Below are 25548 nucleotides of genomic sequence, written 5' to 3'. Positions count from 1 at the left end.
GACTCTGGTCTGGTCTCTGGTCTGGTCTCTGGTCGGGTCTCTGGTGTGTACTCCGGTCTGGTCTCTGGTCTGGTCTCTGGTCTCTGGTGTGGACTCTGGTCTGGTCTCTGGTCGGGTCTCTGGTCTCTGGTGTGGACTCTGGTCTGGTCTCTGGTCTGGTCACTGGTCTCTGGTCTCTGGTGTGGACTCTGGTCTGGTCTCTGGTCTGGTCTCTGGTGTGTACTCTGGTCTGGTCTCTGGTCTGGTCTCTGGTGTGTTGTCTGGTCTGGACTCTGGTCTGGTCTCTGGTCTGGTCTCTGGTCTCTGGTCTTTGGTCGGGTCTCTGGTGTGGACTCTGGTGTGGACTCTGGTCTGGTCTCTGGTGTGGACTCTGGTCTGGTCTCTGGTCTGGTCTCTGGTGTGGACTCTGGTCTGGTCTCTGGTCTCTGGTCTGGTCTCTGGTGTGGACTCTGGTCTGGTCTCTGGTCTGGTCTCTGGTGTGGACTCTGGTCTGGTCTCTGGTCTGGTCTCTGGTGTGGACTCTGGTCTGGTCTCTGGTCTCTGGTCTGGTCTCTGGTGTGGACTCTGGTCTGGTCTCTGGTCTGGTCTCTGGTGTGTTGTCTGGTCTGGTCTCTGGTCTGGTCTCTGGTCTCTGGTCTCTGGTCGGGTCTCTGGTCTGGTCTCTGGTGTGGACTCTGGTCTGGTCTCTGGTCTGGTCTCTGGTGTGTACTCTGGTCTGGTCTCTGGTCTGGTCTCTGGTGTGTACTCCGGTCTGGTCTCTGGTCTGGTCTCTGGTCTGGTCTCTGGTGTGGACTCTGGTCTGGTCTCTGGTCTCTGGTCTCTGGTGTGGACTCTGGTCTGGTCTCTGGTCTGGTCTCTGGTGTGGACTCTGGTCTGGTCTCTGGTCTCTGGTCTCTGGTGTGGACTCTGGTCTGGTCTCTGGTCTGGTCTCTGGTGTGTTGTCTGGTCTGGACTCTGGTCTGGTCTCTGGTCTGGTCTCTGGTCTCTGGTCTTTGGTCGGGTCTCTGGTGTGGACTCTGGTGTGGACTCTGGTCTGGTCTCTGGTCTGGTCTCTGGTGTGGACTCTGGTCTGGTCTCTGGTCTCTGGTCTGGTCTCTGGTGTGGACTCTGGTCTGGTCTCTGGTCTGGTCTCTGGTCTGGACTCTGGTCTGGTCTCTGGTCTGGTCTCTGGTGTATTGTCTGGTCTCTGGTCTCTGGTCTGTTGTCTGGTCTGGACTCTGGTCTGTTGTCTGGTCTCTACTGTGGTCTGGACTCAAGTATGGACTCTGGTCTGGACTCTGGTCTGGTTTCAGGTCTGGACTATGATCAGGACTCTGGTCTGGACTCTGGTCTGGACTCTGGTCTGGTCTCTGGTCTGGACTCTGGTCTGGTTTCAGGTCTGGTCTCTGGTCTGGACTCTGGTCTGGTCTCTGGTCTGGACTCTGGTCTGGACTCTGGTCTGGTTTCAGGTCTGGACTATGATCAGGACTCTGGTCTGGTCTCTGGTCTGGACTCTGATCTGGACTCTGGTCTGGTCTCTGGTCTGGACTCTGGTCTGGTCTCTGGTCTGGACTCTGGTCTGGACTGGGGTAGATGGATACACAGCCTGTGAAGAACTGCAGCAGTTCTGAAGGAAAATGGGTCTAGGTTCTGGTGGAGGTTCCTGGAAGGTGGACCTGGTGAAGCAGGTTTCACTCGTTTGGCCTGAAACTGAAGGCTGGTAGATGAAGGAGAGACATCTGGCGTGACGGCAGCGTGGTCGCCGACCTGCTTTCCTACTCGTGTAGATCTACATGATAGAGGGGTTTTTCTGTCTGGATCAGAGACAGTCTATGGTCTGGATGGACGGGAACCCGAGGACGCACCTCCAGTCGTCAAAACAGATCAATAATTCAGATTTATGTAAAAAGATTCAGAACCCGGAAGCAGGATGGGGGGATGGAGAGGTTGATTCTGAGGAAAGACTGAATCAAAGAAGTAAAATGAACAACTTATAAAGGAATGTATCAGCAGATCTTTAACCAGATGCTCTCAGCCTCCCTCACACAGTGTAACCATGGCAACCAGACAGGGCGGGTGATGCGGTGAGTCAGCGCTGTGGGATGCTTTTCTTACGTCGATCCCGGACCGTCACACACTTCCTATTCAGAGCCTCCACAGCTTCCTGGCAGTGATGTCATCAGGATGAAAAGTGTGTGTGAGTGTGTGTGTGTAATCGCTCACATCTCATTCTACTGCCTCTGTGTCTCATTGCCTCCCTCCAGGACTCCATCAACAACAACTCTTTAGGGAAGAAGGACAGCTGGAAGGATTCCCACTCTTCTTCCCCACACATCACAGGTATGATCCCACCAGCCTGACCATGACCCTGACTCTGACCCCAGCCTGACCCTGACCTCTGCAGAACACATCCCTTTACTTCCTGCAGCACATTCACCTTATCATCAGGAAAGCCTGCTGAAATGACAAAGCAGAGATGCTAGCATAGCAGCGATGCTAGCATGAAGCATAGCAGCAATGCTAGCATGTAGCATTGCAGCGATGCTAGCATGTAGCATACCAGTGATGCTAGCATGAAGCATAGCAGCAATGCTAGCATGTAGCATCGCAGTGATGCTAGCATGTAGCATACCAGTGATGCTAGCATGAAGCATAGCAGCAATGCTAGCATGTATCATAGCAACACGATGAGGAGAAACTCAGCTGAAAGACTTTACAGCATCCAAACCAAACAGCTCTGAACTGTTCCTTCTAATGGAAATACAATAGATTCAATGCAGAGCATTAACACTGAGCCATATCGCATATCACCAGTATCACCAGTTCTGCCAGTATCACCAGTATCGCCAGTATTACATACCTATCATTAGCCAGACTAATCGGGGCAGAAGAGCTTTTAGAGTCTCGTTTTAACCCCATACCGCCAAACGTATTATATCTGATGCAGTTTCTGAGACAGTTTGCATGACTTTATGGAAGAAACTTAACTCAAAGCCCTGTACACCGTACGCTGGTCTCCTGCCCCCTGGTGGACAAAAGCAGAGGACTACGAAACAGTCATTTTGATATATCACATGGTTATAAATGGTAAAAATACCAAAGAAAAAAAAAAAAAAAGAAGTGAATCTTTTTTCAGATTTTTTAAAGGATTAAAAAAAGACTTTGGTTTATAAACATTAGACTTTTCTCCCCAGCTGTTCTTACGCTGGGCTTTAAAAACTTAAGATGAAAAACTAAGAGCAACTCTTTTTGGACAATCGTCTTGATTTTAGATTTTTTTCTTTAAAAGTTAAAAAATCCCACTAAAATAAGAATAAACATGATATTTTTAATCTCAGTTTCACTTCATAAAGCATATTTTACTCAACACAAAAAAACAGCAATTTCTCTAAGGAATCTATAAAGCTTGAAGGACGTATATAACCATACATATATACGTTTATGTGTATTTATGTGTTTATGTAAAAGTACTTGTCTGTGCAGAAATTACCCCAGAAAGAGCAGCTGGATCTGATGTGAATCCAGAAAGGAAAAGACTTGGAATGAATGTTTCTCTGCTTGTTTTAAGATATTTCCTGCCAAGGCCGGCTTTAGGTGGGGGAAAGAGAGGGCAACGGCCCCTCAGACAAACACGTTGCCCCCTCAAATCAAATCCGCCAAAAATGCATAAACTACCTAAACTCTCCCTCCCCTCTGCACCGAGCTGCATGCCGGTTGGACAGCATTACATTACAGGACCCCCTCCTTCTCCTACGAGTGAACAAAAAATCACTTTTTTTATTTTCCGTTTCCACCCTGACGGATTGCCACCATGTTGTGGTCAGGGGGTTTGCGTGCCTCAGTGACCCTAAGAGCCATACCGGCAGGAGCTGTAGTTTCTGGTGGGACGCCCCAGCTGGACAGGTCTTTGGTTAGAGGCCTGACAAAGTGCAATCCATTTCTTCACACTTACAAACAACAATAACAACATAAAAAGCTGAAGCATGGTGTGCACGCATAATGCCCCGTTCAAATGTCCACCTGCCCCCCTCACGTGTGCATTCCTAGAGCCGGCCTTGTTTCCTGATATTTTAACTTATTTCTGGAGATCTTGCCGTGTGAATCTTCCTGCTCTGTCTGGCAGATTATTGTCTGAATCTAAGTGTGTTTTCCTCATGTGGGGACAATTAGCAGTGTGCAGATGTTTCATCAGATCAGACCCCCGGCGTGGATGCCGGGGTCTAAACATTGCTGTTTGCTTTCATTAAGACGTGGGATTAACATAATGTGTCGGCAAATGTTTCTGCAGAGTAAAGTGAAATGAATCGTGGGAGTTTTTCCTCATCCGGGATAAACTGCTTACTTCTGTAATCTCTCTGTATACTGTACATCTGGTTGAGTAACATTTAATCTGATGCTTTTGTCTGTGTGTGTGTGTGTGTGTGTGTGTGTGTGTGTGTGTGTGTGTGTGTGTGTGTGTGTGGTCAGGAGATCTAACACCTCCGGATGTCCAACCCAAAGCAGAGGACAAAGTCCGGCATGGTTCTCAGCGCCGGCTGGCACCAAAACCGCCCACAGCTGCCGGGTCCAACGGCAGAGCCGCCGCTCAGGCTGCTGCAGATGCACAAGCTCGGCCACGAGAGCGGCCGACCACCGGGGCAACACACACTCAGACCTCCAGCACGCCAAGGAGTCAGCGGCGGGCAGGAGGAGGGGGAGGAAGAGGAGGAGGAAGAGGAGCCACAGCAATGAAAGAGAGGAGCCTGGGGGAACAGAGAGGGAAGGACGGGGTGACAGATAGAAGAGGAGGTCGACTGTGTGAGGAGTCCAGGGCCAAGGACAAGGACAAAGACAAAGACAGGAACGGACATCAGAGGCAAAGAGAGATACATGGACCGAAAGGACGGCCGACTGATGGGAGAGGAAGAGGAGGTGCGAAAGCGAACAACAAAGGACTGGTTGTCAAACTAAACAACAAGCATTCTAACCAGGAGGTTTACCTGCCCGCCATGGTGGTCCCACGCACACCTGTAGCCCCGAGGAACCAGGACAAGAGCCAGGACCAAGGTGAGGACGCACCTGCAGAGACTCAACTACTGAAACCGTAGAAAAGTTTCTCCTCTATCACAAAACAAAACATCAGCAAAAAAAATAAAAAAATTGATACCTGGAAAAATTAACTTCATGTTTCAGCTTTTCATGTTTCCTATGAATCCGCCATGTCCCGCCCATGTCCTGCCATGTCCTGTCATGTCCCGCCATGTCCCGACCATGTCCCGCCATGTCCCGACCATCTCCCGACCATGTCCTGCCATGTCCCGCCATGTCCCGACCATCTCCCGACCATGTCCTGCCATGTCCCGCCATGTCCCGACCATCTCCCGACCATGTCCTGCCATGTCCCGCCATGTCCCGACCATCTCCCGACCATGTCCTGCCATGTCTCGCCATGTCCTGACAAGGTCCTGACTATGTCCCGCCATGTCCTGCCATGTCTCGACCATGTCCTGCCATGTCTCGCCATGTCCTGACAAGGTCCTGACAAGGTTCTGACAATATCCCGCCATGTCCCGACCATGCCCCGCCCATGTCCTGACCATGTCCCACCAAGTCCCCACTATGTCTCGCCATGTCCTGACCATGTCCTGACAATGTCCCGCCATGTCCTGACCATGTCTTGACAATGTCCTGCCATGTCCCGCCATGTCCTGACAATGTCCCGCCATTTCTCGCCATGTCCTCACCATGTCCTGACAATGTCCTGCCATGTCCTGACAATGTCCCGCCATGTCCTGCCATGTCCCGCCATGTCCCGCCATGTCCCGCCATGTCCTGCCATGTCCCGACCATGTCCTGCCATGTCTCGCCATGTCCTGACAAGGTCCTGACTATGTCCCGCCATGTCCTGCCATGTCTCGACCATGTCTCGACCATGTCCTGCCATGTCTCGCCATGTCCTGACAAGGTCCTGACAAGGTTCTGACAATATCCCGCCATGTCCCGACCATGCCCCGCCCATGTCCTGACCATGTCCCACCAAGTCCCCACTATGTCTCGCCATGTCCTGACCATGTCCTGACAATGTCCCGCCATGTCCTGACCATGTCTTGACAATGTCCTGCCATGTCCCGCCATGTCCTGACAATGTCCCGCCATTTCTCGCCATGTCCTCACCATGTCCTGACAATGTCCTGCCATGTCCTGACAATGTCCCGCCATGTCCTGCCATGTCCCGCCATGTCCCGCCATGTCCCGCCATGTCCTGCCATGTCCCGACCATGTCCTGCCATGTCTCGCCATGTCCTGACAAGGTCCTGACAAGGTTCTGACATTATCCCGCCATGTCCCAACCATGCCCCGCCCATGTCCTGACCATGTCCCACCAAGTCCCCACTATGTCCCGCCATGTCCTGACCATGTCTTGACAATGTCCTGCCATGTCCAGCCATGTCCTGACAATGTCCCGCCATGTCTCGCCATGTCCTCACCATGTCCTGACAATGTCCCGCCATGTCTCACCATGTCCTCACCATGTCCTGACAATGTCCCGCCATGTCTCGCCATGTCCTCACCATGTCCTGACAATGTCCCGCCATGTCTCGCCATGTCCTCACCATGTCCTGACAATGTCCCGCCATGTCTCGCCATGTCCTCACCATGTCCTGACAATGTCCTGCCATGTCCCAACCATGTCCTTGTAGTAAAAAGTGAAGCCTTTGCAGAAGTGCATAACACTGCAGTTCCCCCTTCTAGACTCCCATGTTAAAAAGACCAACTTCACAGCAGACATAAACATGTTTACAGCAGACATAAACATGTTTACAGCCTGGTACAAAAATCCATTCTAGGTTTAATAGGTCAGGTTTACCTTCATGACAACTGTGGGGGGAGTGAATTTTTTTTCTAACTCGCCCGTTTAAAAGTAATTTAATCTTGAAATTTGGCAATCCTTTGATTGACAGGTACCCGACCTCCCGCTTAAAGTGAGAATGCAGGACAACTGCGGTTTTTTAGACGGTTAACAACGTGATTTAGCTTTAGCCCGCTTACCTCTGTTAGCTGGTTAGCCCCTTTTATCTCTGGGTTAGCTTGGTTAGCTCTTATCTACAGGCAACTCAGAGTTCTCTCGATGTCAATCATCCACCATGACGCTCACAGCCCCCCTCTCAGCTCCACCTCTTTGCCCATATTTGTATTTTCCGGGCGAGACGACACTCATGCCCCTGCCAAGATGGTGATGGTAGGAACCGCCCACCGAGCTTCAGATCAGCTCTTCAGAAACCCACGGGTGACGTCACGGAAGCCCATCTTTCTATATACTGTCTATGGTCCTGACCATGTCCTGCCATCTCCCGATCATGTCTCGCCATGTCCTGACCATGTCCTGCCATCTCCCGATCATGTCTCGCCATGTCCTGACCATGTCCTGCCATGTCCTCACCAACTTGGATGAATGAGGGGGTTTCAGAGAGTCAACATCTGAAATGATAGAAAAATTGAGTGAAATCATTGGTTTAGAAAACAAACAATAAACAGATCTTTACTGGAGCTGCTGTTATTGCTACATGACATTTTCAGCATACAGACCCCTCATGTGATCAGAAGAAGCAGACGGCACAGACAGGTTTATATGTGATACAAACAGATAAACAGGAAACGCATCATCATCATCATCCTCATGTGAAGGAGCTGTAAATGAGCCCTCAGACCTGTTCACTGGAACTCAGGTTTGGATCTGACTTCAGCTTCTGGTTTGTTCCGGATATCAGGAGAAAAGAAACAACAGGTTTTAAGTGTGGGAATGCAAATCAAACTGGACCCAGATGACCTCAACCCTCTGTGGCCCTCGGTAACCATCCAGCACGCTACCAGATGGTCCTGGCAGATGACTGTCCGTCCTGGTTCTGATGTTGGTTTTCCTGGTCCTGCTTCTGATTGTAATGGAGGTTTTACTTCCTGGTTCTGGTTCTGATGGAGGTTTTCCTTCCTGGTTCTGGTTCTGATGGAGGTTTAGATACCTGGTTCTGGTTCTGATGGAGGTTTTACTTCCTGGTTCTGGTTCTGATGGAGGTTTTCCTTCCTGGTTCTGATGGAGGTTTAGATACCTGGTTCTGGTTCTGATGGAGGTTTTACTTCCTGGTTCTGGTTCTGATGGAGGTTTTCCTTCCTGGTTCTGGTTCTGATGGAGGTTTAGATACCTGGTTCTGGTTCTGATGGAGGTTTAGATACCTGGTTCTGGTTCTGGTTCTGGTGGAGGTTTAGATACCTGGTTCTGGTTCTGGTGGAGGTTTAGGTTCCTGGTTCTGGTGGAGGTTTAGATACCTAGTTCTGGTTCTGGTGGAGGTTTAGATACCTGGTTCTGGTTCTGGTGGAGGTTTAGATACCTGGTTCTGGTGGAGGTTTAGATACCTGGTTCTGGTTCTGGTGGAGGTTTAGATACCTGGTTCTGGTTCTGGTGGAGGTTTAGATACCTGGTTCTGGTTCTGGTGGAGGTTTAGATACCTGGTTCTGGTTCTGGTGGAGGTTTAGGTTCCTGGTTCTGGTTGAGGTTTAGATACCTGGTTCTGGTTCTGGTGGAGGTTTAGATACCTGGTTCTGGTTCTGGTTCTGGTGGAGGTTTAGATAACTGGTTCTGGTTCTGGTTCTGGTGGAGGTTTAGATACCTGGTTCTGGTTGAGGTTTAGGTTCCTGGTTCTGGTGGAGGTTTAGATACCTGGTTCTGGTTCTGGTGGAGGTTTAGATACCTGGTTCTGGTTCTGGTTCTGGTGGAGGTTTAGATACCTGGTTCTGGTTGAGGTTTAGGTTCCTGGTTCTGGTGGAGGTTTAGATACCTGGTTCTGGTTCTGGTGGAGGTTTAGATACCTGGTTCTGGTTCTGGTTCTGATGGAGGTTTAGATACCTGGTTCTGGTTCTGGTGGAGGTTTAGATACCTGGTTCTGGTTCTGGTGGAGGTTTAGATACCTGGTTCTGGTTCTAGTGGAGGTTTAGATACCTGGTTCTGGTTCTGGTGGAGGTTTACATAACTAGTTCTGGTTCTGGTGGAGGTTTAGATACCTGGTTCTGGTTCTGGTGGAGGTTTAGATACCTGGTTCTGGTTCTAGTGGAGGTTTAGATACCTGGTTCTGGTTCTGGTGGAGGTTTACATACCTAGTTCTGGTTCTGGTGGAGGTTTAGATACCTAGTTCTGGTTCTGGTGGAGGTTTAGATACCTGGTTCTGGTTCTGGTGGAGGTTTAGATACCTGGTTCTGGTTCTGATGGAGGTTTAGATACCTGGTTCTGGTGGAGGTTTAGATACCTGGTTCTGGTTCTGGTGGAGGTTTAGGTTCCTGGTTCTGGTGGAGGTTTAGATACCTGGTTCTGGTTCTGGTTCTGATGGAGGTTTAGATACCTGGTTCTGATGGAGGTTTAGATACCTGGTTCTGGTTCTGGTGGAGGTTTAGATACCTGGTTCTGGTTCTGGTGGAGGTTTAGGTTCCTGGTTCTGGTGGAGGTTTAGATACCTGGTTCTGGTTCTGGTGGAGGTTTAGATACCTGGTTCTGGTTCTGGTTCTGATGGAGGTTTAGATACCTGGTTCTGGTTCTGGTTCTGATGGAGGTTTAGATACCTGGTTCTGGTTCTGGTGGAGGTTTAGATACCTGGTTCTGGTTCTGGTGGAGGTTTAGGTTCCTGGTTCTGGTGGAGGTTTAGATACCTGGTTCTGGTTCTGATGGAGGTTTAGATACCTGGTTCTGGTTCTGGTGGAGGTTTAGATACATGGTTCTGGTTCTGGTGGAGGTTTAGATACATGGTTCTGGTTCTGGTGGAGGTTTAGATACCTGGTTCTGGTTCTGGTGGAGGTTTAGATACATGGTTCTGGTTCTGGTGGAGGTTTAGATACATGGTTCTGGTTCTGGTTCTGATGGAGGTTTAGATACCTGGTTCTGGTTCTGGTGGAGGTTTTACCTCCTGACTGGACAGATGTTTCCATGAACGCAGTAATAAGCTGAACTGGTATGGATCATCCTATGGATTGTTCTAACTGGACTGTAACTGGGACCTTGTTGTGGATTGGTGCTGTGTGTATGAAGCTGAACCGAACCATTATGAACCCAGTAATGAAGATTTGAGACAACTGGTCCATAAGCTTCAGACTCAACAGCTAACGGCCAGACTTTATCTTTTCAGGCCAAAACCATGACAGGACCCAGGACAACCCTCCTGCACTCTCCCGGTCCAGCAGCGAGGGGGGGTCCAACAGGATGTCTCTCAGCTCAGACACAGAGGGCCCCCCACCAGGACCATTACAGCCCCCCTCCTCCCACAGACCCAACCCAGACATCAGTGAAGAAGATGGGGAAGGAGATCCGACTCCCTGCCTCCAGAACGGTGGGACCTGCAGCCTCGCAGGTGGAGACAAAACTCAAACAGACTGTACTGAGACGGAGCCCAGAGGCGGCGTGGAGATCTGTAATGGCGTGGAGGACAGCGAGGCCCCTCGGACCGAACCAAAGAGCGAGGCGGCTGCAGGGCTCAGCTACGACTCGGTCAAATACACTCTGGTGGTGGATGAACACGCTCAGCTGGAGCTGGTGAAGCTCAAGGACTGCCTGCACGGCTACAACGACGACAGCGATGCCGAGACCGTCTACCAGTCAGCTAACGAGGAGGAAGACCCAGAATACGAGGAGGAGAGGAAGAAGAGCGAGGAAGCAAGAAAGCAAGGTAATGATTCATAACACAGCCGAGTGGAAATGCCTCTGCATGCGACCCCAGGCGTACAAGGCTCGTTTAACGTCCAACACGTGCAGCGTCTGAATGCCTACAACACCACAACAGTCCACCTCTCCTTCCTAACCACTTTAAACTGAGCCCCTCACTCCCTGTGTGTCATATAGAGACCTATTTCATCACCATATGGTAAAAACCTTGTTCTGTATGATCTGTTGCTCATCTTCTGCCCCCTAGTGGAGACTTTTTGTACTGTAATAATTTAGACATGTCACACATAAAACATGTATGTATGCAAATTATGAATGTTTGTAAGTCAGTCGAGACTTAGGTTGGAAAAAAAAGTGTTTGAAAAAATTTTTCTAGTGGTGGGAATCTTTAGGTTCCTCATTATTCGATTAGATTATGGTTCAGGTTATGAAACTATTATTGATCCCTGTGTGACTAATTTACCACAACAACTTTCTGAGTCCTGGAAACCAGTAAAGAAGGAAAATGGTTTATATATTGGTTAATGTGGAAAAACCTGTTTCCAGTACATGAGAGTAAAACATAGAGCTGCATCACGCTCATCCATCATGTCTGTGATGTGCACGCTATGTCTGCCGACTGTGTAAGCCCTGCACTGCCGCAATTTAATCCCCCCTTTTGTACATTTGTACAAATTGCCACAAACAACTATTTTGATAATTGACTGGTCACCGGTTATTTTGCCGATTAGTGGATGAATGGGATGGTAAATTGTAGCTTATGGCAGCATCATGCAGCTGCTCTTACAAACCCATCATCAGCTTCCACCTTGAAGTCTTTTCTGTAACTGTTGTGTGTTATATTATTTAAAAATAAAGAAATCCTATTCACTTCATTAGTCTATAACATCACACAGCTACATCTTCAGGTATCCAATATGTTTACAAAATCAAATGAGGTCGGCACCTGAAGCCAAAAGTAAATAAACCCCTAAAAATTAGTTTTATGTCACAAATTACCTTATCGTTAGCAGCTAACTAGTGAATTAGCTCACATAGGTGACGAGCATCCATGTTTGTCAGAAACTGAATCAGCTGCAATGTGCTTCTGTTTAAGAGCCTTGAGCATCGCGGTCGTACCGCCATGGAAGGAAAGTTCTAGCATTGCACACACTTCTCTGAAATTTTTATAAAATGGGCTCAAACTCTGGAACTCTGTTGCTGGCTCGCCATAATTTCGCTGTTTTGGCGTAACTTTTCTGGTGACATCACAGCTGACCCTCATTGCCACGACTGTGCAAGTGCGTGGCGGACAGAAAGGCAGACAAGACAACGGGCGGTACAGCGGCAGTTTGGAGAGAAAAAATATGAAAGAACACTGATGATAACGTCCATTCTTAAATTAGTCGTCGACTATGTTGCTAGTTGACATAGCTAATCGGCTAATCTTAGCCGATTAGTCAATGCTGTTTCAGAAGTTCACGTAGACATGTTGTATCCGATTGTTACTGTAATCTGATCACTCCTAGATATCTGATTTTGATATTCATGTAAACGAGCTCAGTCTTTCATAAAACAGTTAAAAATATATTTAATATTTTAGAAAAACGTGTTCTCTGTGAAATATCTATGAATGAATCAACACTGGAATAAGTCAGACTTATTCAAATAAAATCAGGCAGTTGTGACTGAAATTGTTTTGATTCAGGAAATTGGGGTGAAACAAAGCAGTTATTTATATAGTATTTATAAATTATTAGAAACATCAGATTCAGGGTACATATCTGTCTAACTGTGGATTCGATAAGGTGCTGTCAAGCTAAATTCCTTTAAACTTTTGAAAAAATTGTTTTGTTAATAAGAATTCTGAAATGATCAAGTTGAGCGTCATCTGCATACAAACAGATGATGAGATATTTCCATATCAATTCATCAAACCAGAACATGAGCAGTGAACATGTACAGGCCCAGCAGTAAACCTTGTCGAACACCACAAGCAGAAAATATGTGTCTCAATTTAAAAACGTCTTGTTTTCCGACCCCAGAGAGGAGGAAGGAGGAGGAGAAAAGAAGAAAGGAGGAGGAGGAGGCAAAGAGAAGGAGGGAAGAGGACTTGAAGAGGAGGAGGGAAGAGGAAGTGAAGAGGCGAAGGGAAGTCGTGGCGAGGGTCTGCGTGCAGCCCAAGGTAACATCGACCACGACTTCTGAGGAGGAGGAGTCTAATGGAGGAAGAGCTCCCAGAAGCAGGAAGTTCCTCAACCTGTTCACCAACAACAGCTGCCAGTACACCGCCACAGGTAGGAATTCTCCACCAACAGGGAGCTCACGTCAGGTCACATGACATCATTCATCTTCACATCTAAAGGATTTTGTTTAAATAAAACTCTCAGTGTTGTGTCGTTCCGTTGAAGTGATTCAAACTTTTAAGGTGCTGACTTAATGCGATGCTATTGTTCAGGTGCGGGTTCGTTTGGTGTGTTCTCCTGCGTTCTGGATGGCGTGGAGAGGCAGCAGAGCCACAGAGCTGTCTACAGGTCAACACACAGCAACACACATCATAGCCTTGTTTCCACCAAAAGGTGTGTGTAGGAGAAGGCCGTGACGCATTTTCTTTGCTTTCAACATGCAAAAAGTGGGAAGGGTACCCTAATATCCCACCTAGGCTACTTGTTGGGGCCCTTCTGTTGGGGTACCAATCAATCCGATTGGAGTTTTCAATGTCAGTCTAAAAGCGAAGTACGGTTCCGATGAGGTCCATACTTTCCTCAGGACCATTGAGGACGAGGAGGTCCAAAGAGAAAGAGATGAAGGAAGGCGTTACTGGCACCACATAGTGTAGCTGGGGCATCTATAGTGACATTCCGCCTCTCGAGTAGCGTTCCTGTTGGCTGTAGGAATCCTGCGACGTTACCGTTAACCGTCCTGTCCTGCACCCGTTGGTGGAAACCAGGTTCATCTGGTACGTCCCCATCATTGCACCTGGCTCATGCCATTTCTTCTGGTTTCAGGTTCGTCCCTCGTCATGCAGATGAGCTGCAGCTGGAGACAGACGACCCGGTCCTGATGCTGACCCAGTCTGAGGACCTGTGGTGTCAGGGCTACAACATGAGGACCGGAGCCACCGGCATCTTCCCGGCCTTCTACGCCGTCCGGGTGCCCAGAGACCTAAACAATGGTACACTGGAAAAGACTGGACCAGGAAAGTAGAACTCCACCATTACAGTTGGTATTAAAATTTTCTTTGTTCACTTGTCTTGCAGTCCGGCGACACAGCTGGACGGAGCAGTTCGCTGTCCGGTTTCTGGGTTCGGTTCAGGTGCCCATTCACACAGGCAACGACGTTCTGTGCGCGGCCATGCAGAAGGTACAAAACACAAGTTTCTCAACATACCTGCACAGTGAAAGGGCAAGATTCAGTCCTAACAAAATTATTCAAATCCAAGACATAAAAGTCCAAACTCGAAGTTCTGAATTTGATCAAAATGTAAGAACAGACAGACTGAGTCCAAATGTTGTCATAGAAAATATTAGTTGTTATAAGAAACATTTCACATACACATAAAATAAATAAATAAAAGAAGGGAAAATGACTGCTAGCCCCCCCTGGTGGTCCCATGACTCTGTCAAAACACCAGTATTTCCAACTGCAGAATATTGGACAGGGCTGGATGTCCAGCGCCACCCCCTCAACATTTTGATTGGTGGCCATTGCTAACCCTAACACCTAACATCCATTGCCCGTCTAACCTCGCCCATTAGACATCCAACTTCAGTTCAATTCAATTCAACTTTATTTATATAGCGTCAAATCACGGCAATGCCATACCAGACGTTTTACAGACAGAGAAAAAAAAACATAATGAAATCCAATTCATAACAGCCTATATAAGGAAACCAACAGATTGAGTTGAGTCCAACTCAATCTCCCATCCTGAGCAAGCACACTGGCGACAGTGGGAAGGAAAAAACTCCCTTTTAACAGGAAGGAAACCTCCGGCAGAACCCGTCTCAGGACAGGCAGCCATCTGCCTCTGCTGTGTGGGGGGAAGAGGACAGAAAGACAACAGACAACAGGAACTGCTACTCCCGGCCAGGGAGACCTGCTGAGACAGGAGACATACATGGTAATGATGCAACAATGTTATGGGGGGGGGGGGGGGGGGGGGGATAAAAGAGAGAGATAAAGAGAAAGAAGCTCAGTGTATCAGGAAATGTCCCTCAGCAGTCTAAACCTATAGCAGCATAACTAAGGGATGCTAACCATCCCTAGCTATAGGACTTATCAAAAAGCTAAGTCTTCAGCCTAGTCTTAAAGGTGGGGAGGGTGTCTGCTTCCCTAACACTAACTGGGAGCTTATTCCATAAGAGAGGGGCCTGATAACCAAAGGCTCTGCCTCCTGCTCGGCTCTCGGCCCAATATCAAGCCACGCACCATTCTCTGTTTACTGACTGTTTGTGTTAACTGACTGTTTGTTTATTGAATGTGTGTGTTTACTGACTGTCTGTGTTTACTAACTGTGTTTACTGTCTGTGTTTACTGACTGTGTTTACTGTCTGTCTGTGTTTACTGTCTGTTTACTGACTGCCTGTGTTTACTGTCTGTTTACTGACTGTCTGTGTTTACTGTCTGTTTACTGACTGTCTGTGTTTACTGTCTGTTTACTGACTGTCTGTGTTTACTGACTGTCTGTGTTTACTAACTGTGTTTACTGTCTGTGTTTACTGTCTGTGTTTACTGACTGACTGTGTTTACTGACTGTGTTTACTGTCTGTGTTTACTGACTGTGTTTACTGTCTGTGTTTACTGACTGTCTGTGTTTACTGTCTGTGTTTACTGACTGTCTGTGTTTACTAACTGTGTTTACTGTCTGTGTTTACTGACTGTCTGTGTTTACTGACTGTGTTTACTGACTGACTGTGTTTACTGTCTGTGTTTACTGACTGTGTTTACTGACTGACTGTGTTTACTGTCTGTGTTTACTGACTGTGTTTACTGACTGACTGTGTTTACTGTCTGTGTTTACTGACTGTCTGTGTTTACTAACTGTGTTTACTGTCTGTGTTTACTGACTGTCTGTGTTTACTGACTGTGTTTACTGACTGACTGTGTTTACTGTCTGTGTTTACTGACTGTGTTTACTGACTGACTGTGTTTACTGTCTGTGTTTACTGACTGCCTGTGTTTACTAACTGTTTACTGTCTGTGTTTACTGACTGCCTGTGTTTACTAACTGTTTACTGACTGTGTTTACTGACTGCGTTTGTTTACTGTCTGTGTTTACTGACTTTGTTTACTGTCTGTGTTTTCTGACCGTCTGTGTTTACTGACTGTGTTTACTGACTGTGTTTGTTTACTGTCTGTGTTTACTGACTGTGTTTACTGACTGACTGTGTTTACTGACTGTCTGTGTTTACTGTCTGTGTTTACTGACTGTGTTTACTGACTGCGTTTGTTTACTGACTTTGTTTACTGTCTGTGTTTTCTGACTGTCTGTGTTTACTGACTGTGTTTACAGGTAGCATGTAACAGGCGGTCAGCCGGCCAGCCTCCGGCTGCCTGTGTGCTGGAGGTCAGTGTGAAGGGGATGAAGATGAACGTCCAGGATCAGTGTTCTTCTGCTCACCGGGTAGGTCCGACACACGCTGCAGCTGGGTTACGTCGCCTCCCAGTGGCCATCATGGGTCGCTTCAGATTCCACTTTACATGAAGGATCTTTATTTTCTGACTTGACTAAGTATAAAATAAAACAAAAAATATTTGGTTTGAGGCAAATTTGTGACAGCAGGTGTTGAAGGTTAAAAACAGACAAAAGCTCAAATAAAACCAGATAAAATGTAAGAATCAAACTTCCAGTGTGCAGAATTATCAGTTTGTTTGTTTTTTTTTTTAATTAAAAAAAAACTGCAAAGGGATCTAAAGCAGCAAACTTCCAGCAAACCTGCAGCTTTCTGGGAGTTTGTTCCAGGTCCAGTTCATCCCTGATGATCTGACGGACCCGGCTTCAGAGAAGATCCTGACTGGATTGTGTCCCAGACCCTTTCAGCAGACAGGAAGCCAGACTGCAGATCTGAAGACCGTTATATGACTTTCCTGGTCTAACTGAGGACCAGAGCAGCCGCGGTCTGGACTACCTGCAGCTGCGTGCGAGACGTTTGGGGAGACCTGTAAGGAGAGCATCAGGTGGTCTGCTCTGCTCCGCTCTGGTCTGGTCTGGTCTGGTCTGGTCTGGCCTGGTCTAGTCTGGTCTGGTCTGGCCTGGTGTGGTCTGGCCTGGCCTGGTCTGGTCTGCTCTGGTCTGGTTTTGTCTGGCCTGGCCTGGTCTGGTCTGCTCCGGTCTGGTTTTGTCTGGCCTGGTCTGCTCTGCTTCGCTCTGGTCTGGTCTGGCCTGGCCTGGTCTGGTCTGCTCTGGTCTAGTTTTGTCTGGCCTGGCCTGGTCTGGCCTGGTCTGGTCTGGTCGGATCTGGCCTGGCCTGGTCTGGTCTGGCCTGGCCTGGTCTGGTCTGTCCTGGCCTGGCCTGGCCTGGTCTGGTCTGGTCGGATCTGGCCTGGCCTGGCCTGGCCTGGTCTGGTCCGGTCTGGTCTGGTCTGGTCGGGTCTGGTCCGGTCTGTACTGGTCTGGTCTGGCCTGGCCTGGCCTGGCCTGGCCTGGCCTGGTCTGGTCCGGTCTGGTCTGGTCTGGCCTGTTCTGGTCGGATCTGGCCTGGCCTTGTCTGCTCTGGTCTGGTTTTGTCTGGCCTGGCCTGGTCTGGCCTGGTCTGGTCTGGTCGGATCTGGCCTGGCCTGGCCTGGTCTGGTCTGGTCTGGCCTGGCCTGGTCTGGTCCGGTCTGGTCTGGTCTGGCCTGTTCTGGTCGGATCTGGCCTGGCCTTGTCTGCTCTGGTCTGGTTTTGTCTGGCCTGGCCTGGTCTGGTCTGGTCTGGTCTGGTCTGGCCTGGTCTGGTCTGGTCTGGTCTGGCCTGGCCTGGCCTGGCCTGGCCTGGTCTGGTCTGGTCTGGTCTGGTCTGGTCTGTCCTGGCCTGGCCTGGCCTGGCCTGGCCTGGCCTGGTCTGGTCTGGTCTGGCCTGGTCTGGTCTGGTCTGGTCTGATCTGAAGATAAAAGCAGACATAAACATCAGTCCTTCAATCCTCCAGATGTTCTTTAGGTGATGAAAGGCAACAAGACATGTGATGCTGAAGTTCAGGTCCGAATCCAGGACTAGACCCACGGATCTAGTTCTCGTAGATAGCTTAATAAATTCTTATGAATATTAATTATTCATATTAATAATGAGTACTACCTCTTAATTTCATGCTATTTCTGTTCTGCTATTGGCTAAAAAGGAGCCTGTGATGTCATCGGTGGAGTTCAATAACTCAATCAGAGAATAAATAATTCATTTCTAATTAATCAGACGTCATTTCATCAGTTCTCGTTGACCTAAACATGGAGATCAAACAGACAACGAGCAGGTAAATAAATACAAATATTTATTTTATCAGTCTACAGGCTACATCAGATAGAATATGAAAAATAAAATAAGAGAAAAATAATCAGAAAATAAAATAAACAAACAAAAACACGAAGTGAAAAAGTGTGAAGATCCAACCTAAAGTTAGGAGGTCGAGACAACTGTTGTTGTCGCTTTAAGATTCGGCCTGAAAGAAGAGATGACGCCAACTAACATCACCGGCCTTCCTCGCTGCAGGGCTCAGAGGGTCGTCACCGAACCGGCTCTGGTTGGAACCAAGCGGCAACCTCCGGCGGTTACAAGTGAAGCCTTGCAGAAGTGCATAAAACTGCAGTTCCCCCTTCATCCACTAGGGGCTGCAAAACAGAGTGAATTCCCATAGACTCCCATATTAAAAAGACCAACTTCACAGCAGGAATAAACATGTTTACAGCAGAAATAAACATGTTTACAGCAGAAATAAACATATTTACAGCAGAAATAAACATGTTTACAGTAGAAATAAACATGTATACAGCAGAAATAAACATGTTTACAGTAGAAATAAACATGTTTACAGCAGAAATAAACATATTTACAGCAGAAATAAACATGTTTACAGCAGAAATAAACATGTTTACAGCAGAAATAAACATGTCTACAGCAGAAATAAACATGTTTACAGCAGGAATAAACATGTTTACAGCAGGAATAAACATGTTTACAGCAGGAATAAACATGTTTACAGTTGGAATAAACACGTTTACAGCAGGAATAAACACGTTTACAGCAGGAATAAACATGTTTACAACAGGAATAAACACATTTACAGCAGGAATAAACATGTTTACAGCAGGAATAAACATGTTTACAGCAGGAATAAACATGTTTACAGCAGAAATAAACATGTTTACAGTTGGAATAAACATGTTTACAACAGGAATAAACATGTTTACAGCAGGAATAAACATGTTTACAGCCTGGTACAAAAATCCATTTTAGGTTTAATAGGTCAGGTTTACCTTCATGACAACTGTGAATTTTTTTCTAAAAGTAATTTAACCTCGAAGTTCGGCATATTTATGGGCGTGTCCTTTTGACTGACAGGTATGCAATCTCCCGCTTCAAGTCAGAAGAACGTAGAAGAACCGCGGTTTTTAGCCGGTTAACAACATGACTTAGCTTTAGCCCGCTTACCTCCATTAGCTGGTTAGCTCCTGTTATCTCCGGGTTAGCTCGGTTAGCTTTTAGCTACAGAAAGCTTGGAGTTCGCTTGATGTCAATCATCCACCATGACGCTCACAGCCCCCCTCTCAGCTCCACCTCTTTGCCCATATTTGTATTTTCTGGGAGAGACGACACACATGCCCCTGCCAAGATGGTGATGGTAGGAACCGCCCACCGAGCTTCAATTCAGCTCTTCAGAAACCTATGGATGATGTCACAGAGGCTCCCCCCCATCTTTTATATACAGTCTATGGTTGGAACTGCAATGACCCCTTTTACCACCTGTGGACTGGACTAATCTGGAACCCAGAGGGGGGGCACCCGATGCTGCACGATGAAGCTCTTAGGAGCTCTGCAAAGTCTGCGGTTGTGCATCGTCTTGTTCTGCTGGGAGTGGTGGCATCATGTGATCATTTATTCACCGGTTTTCTTCATTCTCCTCAGCAAGAACGCTGAAGTGTCCTCAGAAATCATCCTGTCAGAAACCATCAGAAACCATCCTGTCAGAAACCATCCTGTCAGAAACCATCCTGTCAGAAACCATCCTGTCAGAAACCATCAGAAACCACCCTGTCAGAAACCATCAGAAACCATCCTGTCAGAAACCACCCTGTCAGAAACCATCAGAAACCATCCTGTCAGAAACCATCCTGTCAGAAACCATCAGAAATCATCCTGTCAGAAACCATCAGAAACCATCCTGTCAGAAACCATCCTGTCAGAAACCATCCTGTCAGAAACCATCCTGTCAGAAACCATCAGAAACCATCCTGTCAGAAACCATCCTGTCAGAAACCATCCTTGTCAGAAACCATCAGAAACCATCCTGTCAGAAACCATCCTTGTCAGAAACCATCAGAAACCATCCTGTCAGAAACCATCAGAAACCATCCTGTCAGAAACCATCCTGTCAGAAACCATCCTGTCAGAAACCATCCTGTCAGAAACCATCAGAAACCATCCTGTCAGAAACCATCCTGTCAGAAACCATCCTGTCAGAAACCATCCTGTCAGAAACTATCATTTTCCCAAACCGTTCCGTTTTCTCTCGATCTCAGTAAACAAGTTTTGACGTCCTGATACCAGGCCCGGTGTCACGACGGGGCATTCAAGGGCGCTGCCCCTTCAAACTAAATGCATTGCCCCCTAAAAAAAAATCAATAATATTCAATATTAGGGAAATTGTCTGTATTTTCCACCACTTCTGACATTTTACTATAAAACCAAACATAATTAAATAAATATAATTCAATATGTACAAATATTGAGCTAAAATTTCAAACCACCCAAATACTTTCACTGATTGGTTGGTTCCACCCAACTACCGAGTCATAGAACCGGTCCGGTTGAAGTTGGTTCAGAAGCTAGCTTTTGGCTTAGATCCGTGTGCTTTCAAATAAAATGGACATCAGAAAGTGGATAAAGGGAAGGGAAAGGGAGATTAAGGGAAGTCAGGTGGATTTGGAGCTTTAAGCTCTGTGCTGGACCAACCAGCTGCTCTGGACAACACAGAGACGGCAGGATCCTCCACAGAACTTACCACCAACACAGAGCCCGGATTCGGACTTTATCGTTGCACGTCAGTTTTTTGGAAGTCTGTGTGCCGTCCAGTGTGCTGAAACATCAAACATCAACTTCTTTCAGCCTATTCCAGCGTTTTGGAAACTATGCCTGTGGTCCAAACTGCATTAAAACGTGCCCTAACATTTGGGACCTCCACAGCTATGTGTGAAAACTCGTTTTCCACACTGAGGAGCGTTTTTTCTGAACACCGACACACGATGCTACACAGGCGAAAAGCACACCTGATAAAGCTGCTTTTGAGAAGGACCTAACCAGAAAGTTTAAAGCAGAGTGGAAGGATCTTCTTCTCAGAAGATTTAACTCGTCAACCAAGACTGCAACTGTAAACGAATTTAAAGAGAGAAACGTCTGGAACTACAACCTGATTTCTTTTTTGTTCTGGTATAACATGTCAGTACATAAACCATTTTGTTTGCAGAGTCCAAGTTAAAAGAGTAAAAAATTTCGTCATTCAAATGGATTTTTTTATTTTATTTTATTCAGTGATTGTTGCAAATGCATGCATTTAACAGTTGAATATGGCACACCAACTCTTCTCAGAGTGTGTGATGGTAGCCTACTTCTTGAAAATAAATCAGATCAATACAAGTTTTTGTTGTTGTTATTATTATTATTATTATTATTATTATTATTATTATTATTATTATTATAGCAATGAACCTGGCCCACACTGTGTATGACACGCCCCTTTGTGTCCATTCTGCTGACGCCGGGCCTGCACGAGACAACACTGAGACAGACAGAAATATGTTAGCAGGACAAGACTTTGTCTTCCTGAGACTCTTCATTGTCATCCAGCGAAACGCTGCACGAGCAAATGAACCTTGATAGACCTGGTTTTAAAGACCAACATCAGCTCGCATTTGATGGAACCTTTTCCGACGTTTTTATTGCTCATCTGGAATGTTGTTTGCATCAAAACTCCAGAATTCCATCTTTTTCTTTCTGTCTCCATCAGGGAGACCAGTGTTCCCATTTCTTCCAGTTGAAGAACATCTCCTTCTGCGGCTGCCATCCGAAACACAACAGGTGTGTTCAGCGAGCAATGTCTTGTGTGTGTGTGTGTGTGTGTGTGTGTGTGTGTGTGTGTGTGTGTGTGTGTGTGTGTGTTGCTGCTGATTTCTGCAGTTTGGGATCAGCGAATCCGTCCTTTTGCTTCAGGTATTTTGGATTCATCACTAAACATCCTGACCAGCAGCGCTTCGCCTGCCACGTGCTGATGTCAGAGACGACGTTGCATCCTCTGGCTGAGTCCGTTGGGTAAGAGCTCGTTTCTTATTTCTACCTGGACAGGTGCACGGGCCAGTCGTTCCCCACCTGAGACTGGGTGTTCCTCGTTTAGCCAGTGTTATGTGGGTGATAGACAGCGGTCCTAAAGAAACCTGTGTTATATGTGAGTGAAAGAACAGATTCTGGTCCAGTCCAAGTTTCCTCGCTGTACTGCTGGAAGCCCAATTAATCCCATGTAATTCCATGACAGACGTCTTTGTAATCTGACCAGCTGGTTGGTTTCATCAGGCTTTGGAGAAGTAGAGCTGCATGTCGTCTGCATAGAGGAGGACATTCCTGCTCTTCTGCCTGATAAAACCTCCTGGTGGAACCTACGGCTGGAAAAAGACTTCTGGAAACTCTGCACGGAACGTTTACACTTCAACCCGGCTCAAGAAAGACGGGCCAGAAAATTCTGGAGGCTTTACTGGACCCTAAAACAAAACATAAAAACAAATCAGGATAAAAAAGTTGGTTCCGGTCCAGGTCCTGTGGTTTTGTGAGGTTGTTTCCAGTCCAGTTCCAGTGGTTTAGTGAGGTCAATTCCGGTCCAGGTCCTGTGGTTAAGCGAGGTCGGTTCCGGTCCAGTTCCAGTAGTTTTGTGATGTCAGACTCGGTCCAGGTCCTGTGGTTAAGCGAGGTCGGTTCCGGTCCAGTTCCAGTAGTTTTGTGATGTCAGACTCGGTCCAGTTCCAGTGGTTAAGTGAAGTCGGTTCTGGTCCAGTTCCAGTGGTTAAGTGAAGTCGGTCCTGGTCCAGTTCCAGTGGTTAAGTGAAGTCGGTCCTGGTCCAGTTCCAGTGATTAAGTGATGTCGGTTCCAGTGGTTTAGTGATGTCAGACTCGGTCCAGTTCCAGTGGTTAAGTGAAGTCGGTTCTGGTCCAGTTCCAGTGGTTAAGTGATGTCGGTTCCAGTCCGGTTCCAGTGGTTTAGTGATGTCAGACTCGGTCCAGTTCCAGTGGTTTAGTGAAGTGGGTTCTGGTCCAGTTCCAGTGGTTAAGTGATGAAGGTTCCAGTCCGGTTCCAGTGGTTTAGTGATGTCAGACTCGGTCCAGTTCCAGTGGTTTAGTGAAGTGGGTTCTGGTCCAGTTCCAGTGGTTAAGTGATGAAGGTTCCAGTCCGGTTCCAGTGGTTTAGTGATGTCAGACTCGGTCCAGTTCCAGTGGTTTAGTGAAGTGGGTTCTGGTCCAGTTCCAGTGGTTAAGTGATGAAGGTTCCAGTCCGGTTCCAGTGGTTTAGTGTGGTCGGCTTTGGTCCGGTTCCGGTCCGGTTCCAGTGTTTTAGCGATGCCAGTTCTGGGTGGTCAGTGGTTTAGTGAGTTTAGTGAGGATGGTTCCGGCCCGGTTCCAGTGGTTAAGCGAGGTCGGTTAGAAGTTGGAGAAATGAGGAGTAATGACGTGAACGATGGAAGTAAATGTTTTGTTCTGTGATGTTCTTGCAGGAGGGCGTTCCAGCAGTACTACAAGGAGAACATCGGGTACTCCTGTCCCACCGAAGACATCTTCATCGAATAAGCCCATCCTCTTCCTCGTCTTCATGAAGACTCACAACATGCATGTAAGCCTGGTCTTACACCCCGACTGGACCACCGATATATCTCCTCTGCATGGTGGATTTCTTCCTTTTGGCTGCATCCTGAGAACGGCGAGCTCCTCCATGGAGGAGGCCATGACACAGTAAACACGCGTGTGGATGGACAGGGACACATGACACAATCCATACGACATAAACATGCAAACAATTACAAACACATCTCATATCAGTGCAGGAGTTATTCCCATGTTACCATATCTGCATATTTTCTATGACTCTGCAAAGAGGAGCTTCATGAGTCAGGATCCAAACTTTAACATGATTATTGATTATTTAATCACCTTTAAATCAAATATAATCACAGATTATTGATAACCGTCTGTTTCTGCGGCGGACAAAATAATAGTCACATTATGTAATCGTTCAGCCATGTTAGCAGGTTGTGCAGTCTAAGTCAGTCCAATCATCACAGATATGCCAACAAAAAGCCTTAAAACTGGTTCCAGGAAGAGCAAAGAGGCCGAAACTGGCAACAAAACAACTGAAGGGACAAAAAATTCATTTAAAAAGCTAAAAGAAGTGAAGAACACAACTCCAGAGCGACAAAAACATCATGAAAAACAAACAAACAAATGAGCACAAAGAGAAAATCTGATCATCAGGACAAAACTGCTTCAGAAAAGATCAAAACTTGTCAGGAACATCGGGACACAAAGTCAACAAAGACACAAAAAAAACCAAAAACAGAAAATACGGAAGCGTAGAGCTGTCATCCTAACAAAAGACAAGTTTGGGCCTTATAACGTTACAACGTAATAAGTTTATTGTAAAAACGTGAAACGTATCACGTTATAATGTAATAAGTTTATTGTAAAAACGTGAAACGTATCACGTTACAACATAATAAGTTTATTGTAAAAACGTGAAACGTATCACGTTATAATGTAATAAGTTTATTGTAAAAACGTGAAACGTATCACGTTACAACATAATAAGTTTATTGTAAAAACGTGAAACGTATCACGTTATAATGTAATAAGTTTATTGTAAAAACGTGAAACGTATCACGTTACAACGTAATAAGTTTATTGTAAAAACGTGAAACGTATCACGTTATAATGTAATAAGTTTATTGTAAAAACGTGAAACGTATCACGTTACAATGTAATAAGTTTATTGTAAAAACGTGAAACGTATCACGTTACAACGTAATAAGTTTATTGTAAAAACGTGAAACGTATCACGTTACAATGTAATAAGTTTATTGTAAAAACGTGAAACATATCACGTTATAATGTAATAAGTTTATTGTAAAAACGTGAAACGTATCTCGTTATAATGTAATAAGTTTATTGTAAAAACGTGAAACGTATCACGTTACAACGTAATAAGTTTATTGTAAAAACGTGAAACGTATCACGTTACAATGTAATAAGTTTATTGTAAAAACATGAAACGTATCACGTTATAATGTAATAAGTTTATTGTAAAAACGTGAAACGTATCACGTTACAATGTAATAAGTTTATTGTAAAAACGTGAAACGTATCACGTTACAATGTAATAAGTTTATTGTAAAAACGTGAAACGTATCACGTTATAATGTAATAAGTTTATTGTAAAAACGTGAAACGTATCACGTTACAACATAATAAGTTTATTGTAAAAACGTGAAACATATCACGTTATAATGTAATAAGTTTATTGTAAAAACGTGAAACGTATCTCGTTATAATGTAATAAGTTTATTGTAAAAACGTGAAACGTATCTCGTTATAATGTAATAAGTTTATTGTAAAAACGTGAAACGTATCACGTTACAACGTAATAAGTTTATTGTAAAAACGTGAAACGTATCACGTTACAATGTAATA

At 46.3% G+C, this 25548-nt stretch overlaps 1 protein-coding gene across 1 annotated transcript in view; it reads left to right on the top strand.

Moving 5' to 3' along the window:
- Nucleotides 1-23655, top strand: part of mapk8ip1a (mitogen-activated protein kinase 8 interacting protein 1a) — a gene marked incomplete at both ends in the record, with an annotated part of 30709 nt that extends 7054 nt beyond the window's left edge. Inside the window, 11 exons of the mRNA XM_079259966.1 lie at nucleotides 2244-2319; nucleotides 4447-5025; nucleotides 10125-10661; nucleotides 12682-12933; nucleotides 13095-13170; nucleotides 13645-13811; nucleotides 13897-14000; nucleotides 16153-16263; nucleotides 21833-21903; nucleotides 22036-22134; nucleotides 23583-23655. Coding sequence (XP_079116092.1) covers nucleotides 2244-2319; nucleotides 4447-5025; nucleotides 10125-10661; nucleotides 12682-12933; nucleotides 13095-13170; nucleotides 13645-13811; nucleotides 13897-14000; nucleotides 16153-16263; nucleotides 21833-21903; nucleotides 22036-22134; nucleotides 23583-23655 — 2145 coding nt within the window. The remainder of the gene's footprint in view (nucleotides 1-2243; nucleotides 2320-4446; nucleotides 5026-10124; nucleotides 10662-12681; nucleotides 12934-13094; nucleotides 13171-13644; nucleotides 13812-13896; nucleotides 14001-16152; nucleotides 16264-21832; nucleotides 21904-22035; nucleotides 22135-23582) is intronic.
- Nucleotides 23656-25548: the final 1893 nt, after the last annotated feature.

The sequence above is a fragment of the Telmatherina bonti genome (assembly GCF_933228915.1).
Source record: "Telmatherina bonti genome assembly, chromosome: 2".
In the NCBI taxonomy this organism is placed as follows: Eukaryota; Metazoa; Chordata; class Actinopteri; order Atheriniformes; family Telmatherinidae; genus Telmatherina; species Telmatherina bonti.
This window is presented reverse-complemented; position numbering and strand designations above follow the sequence as displayed.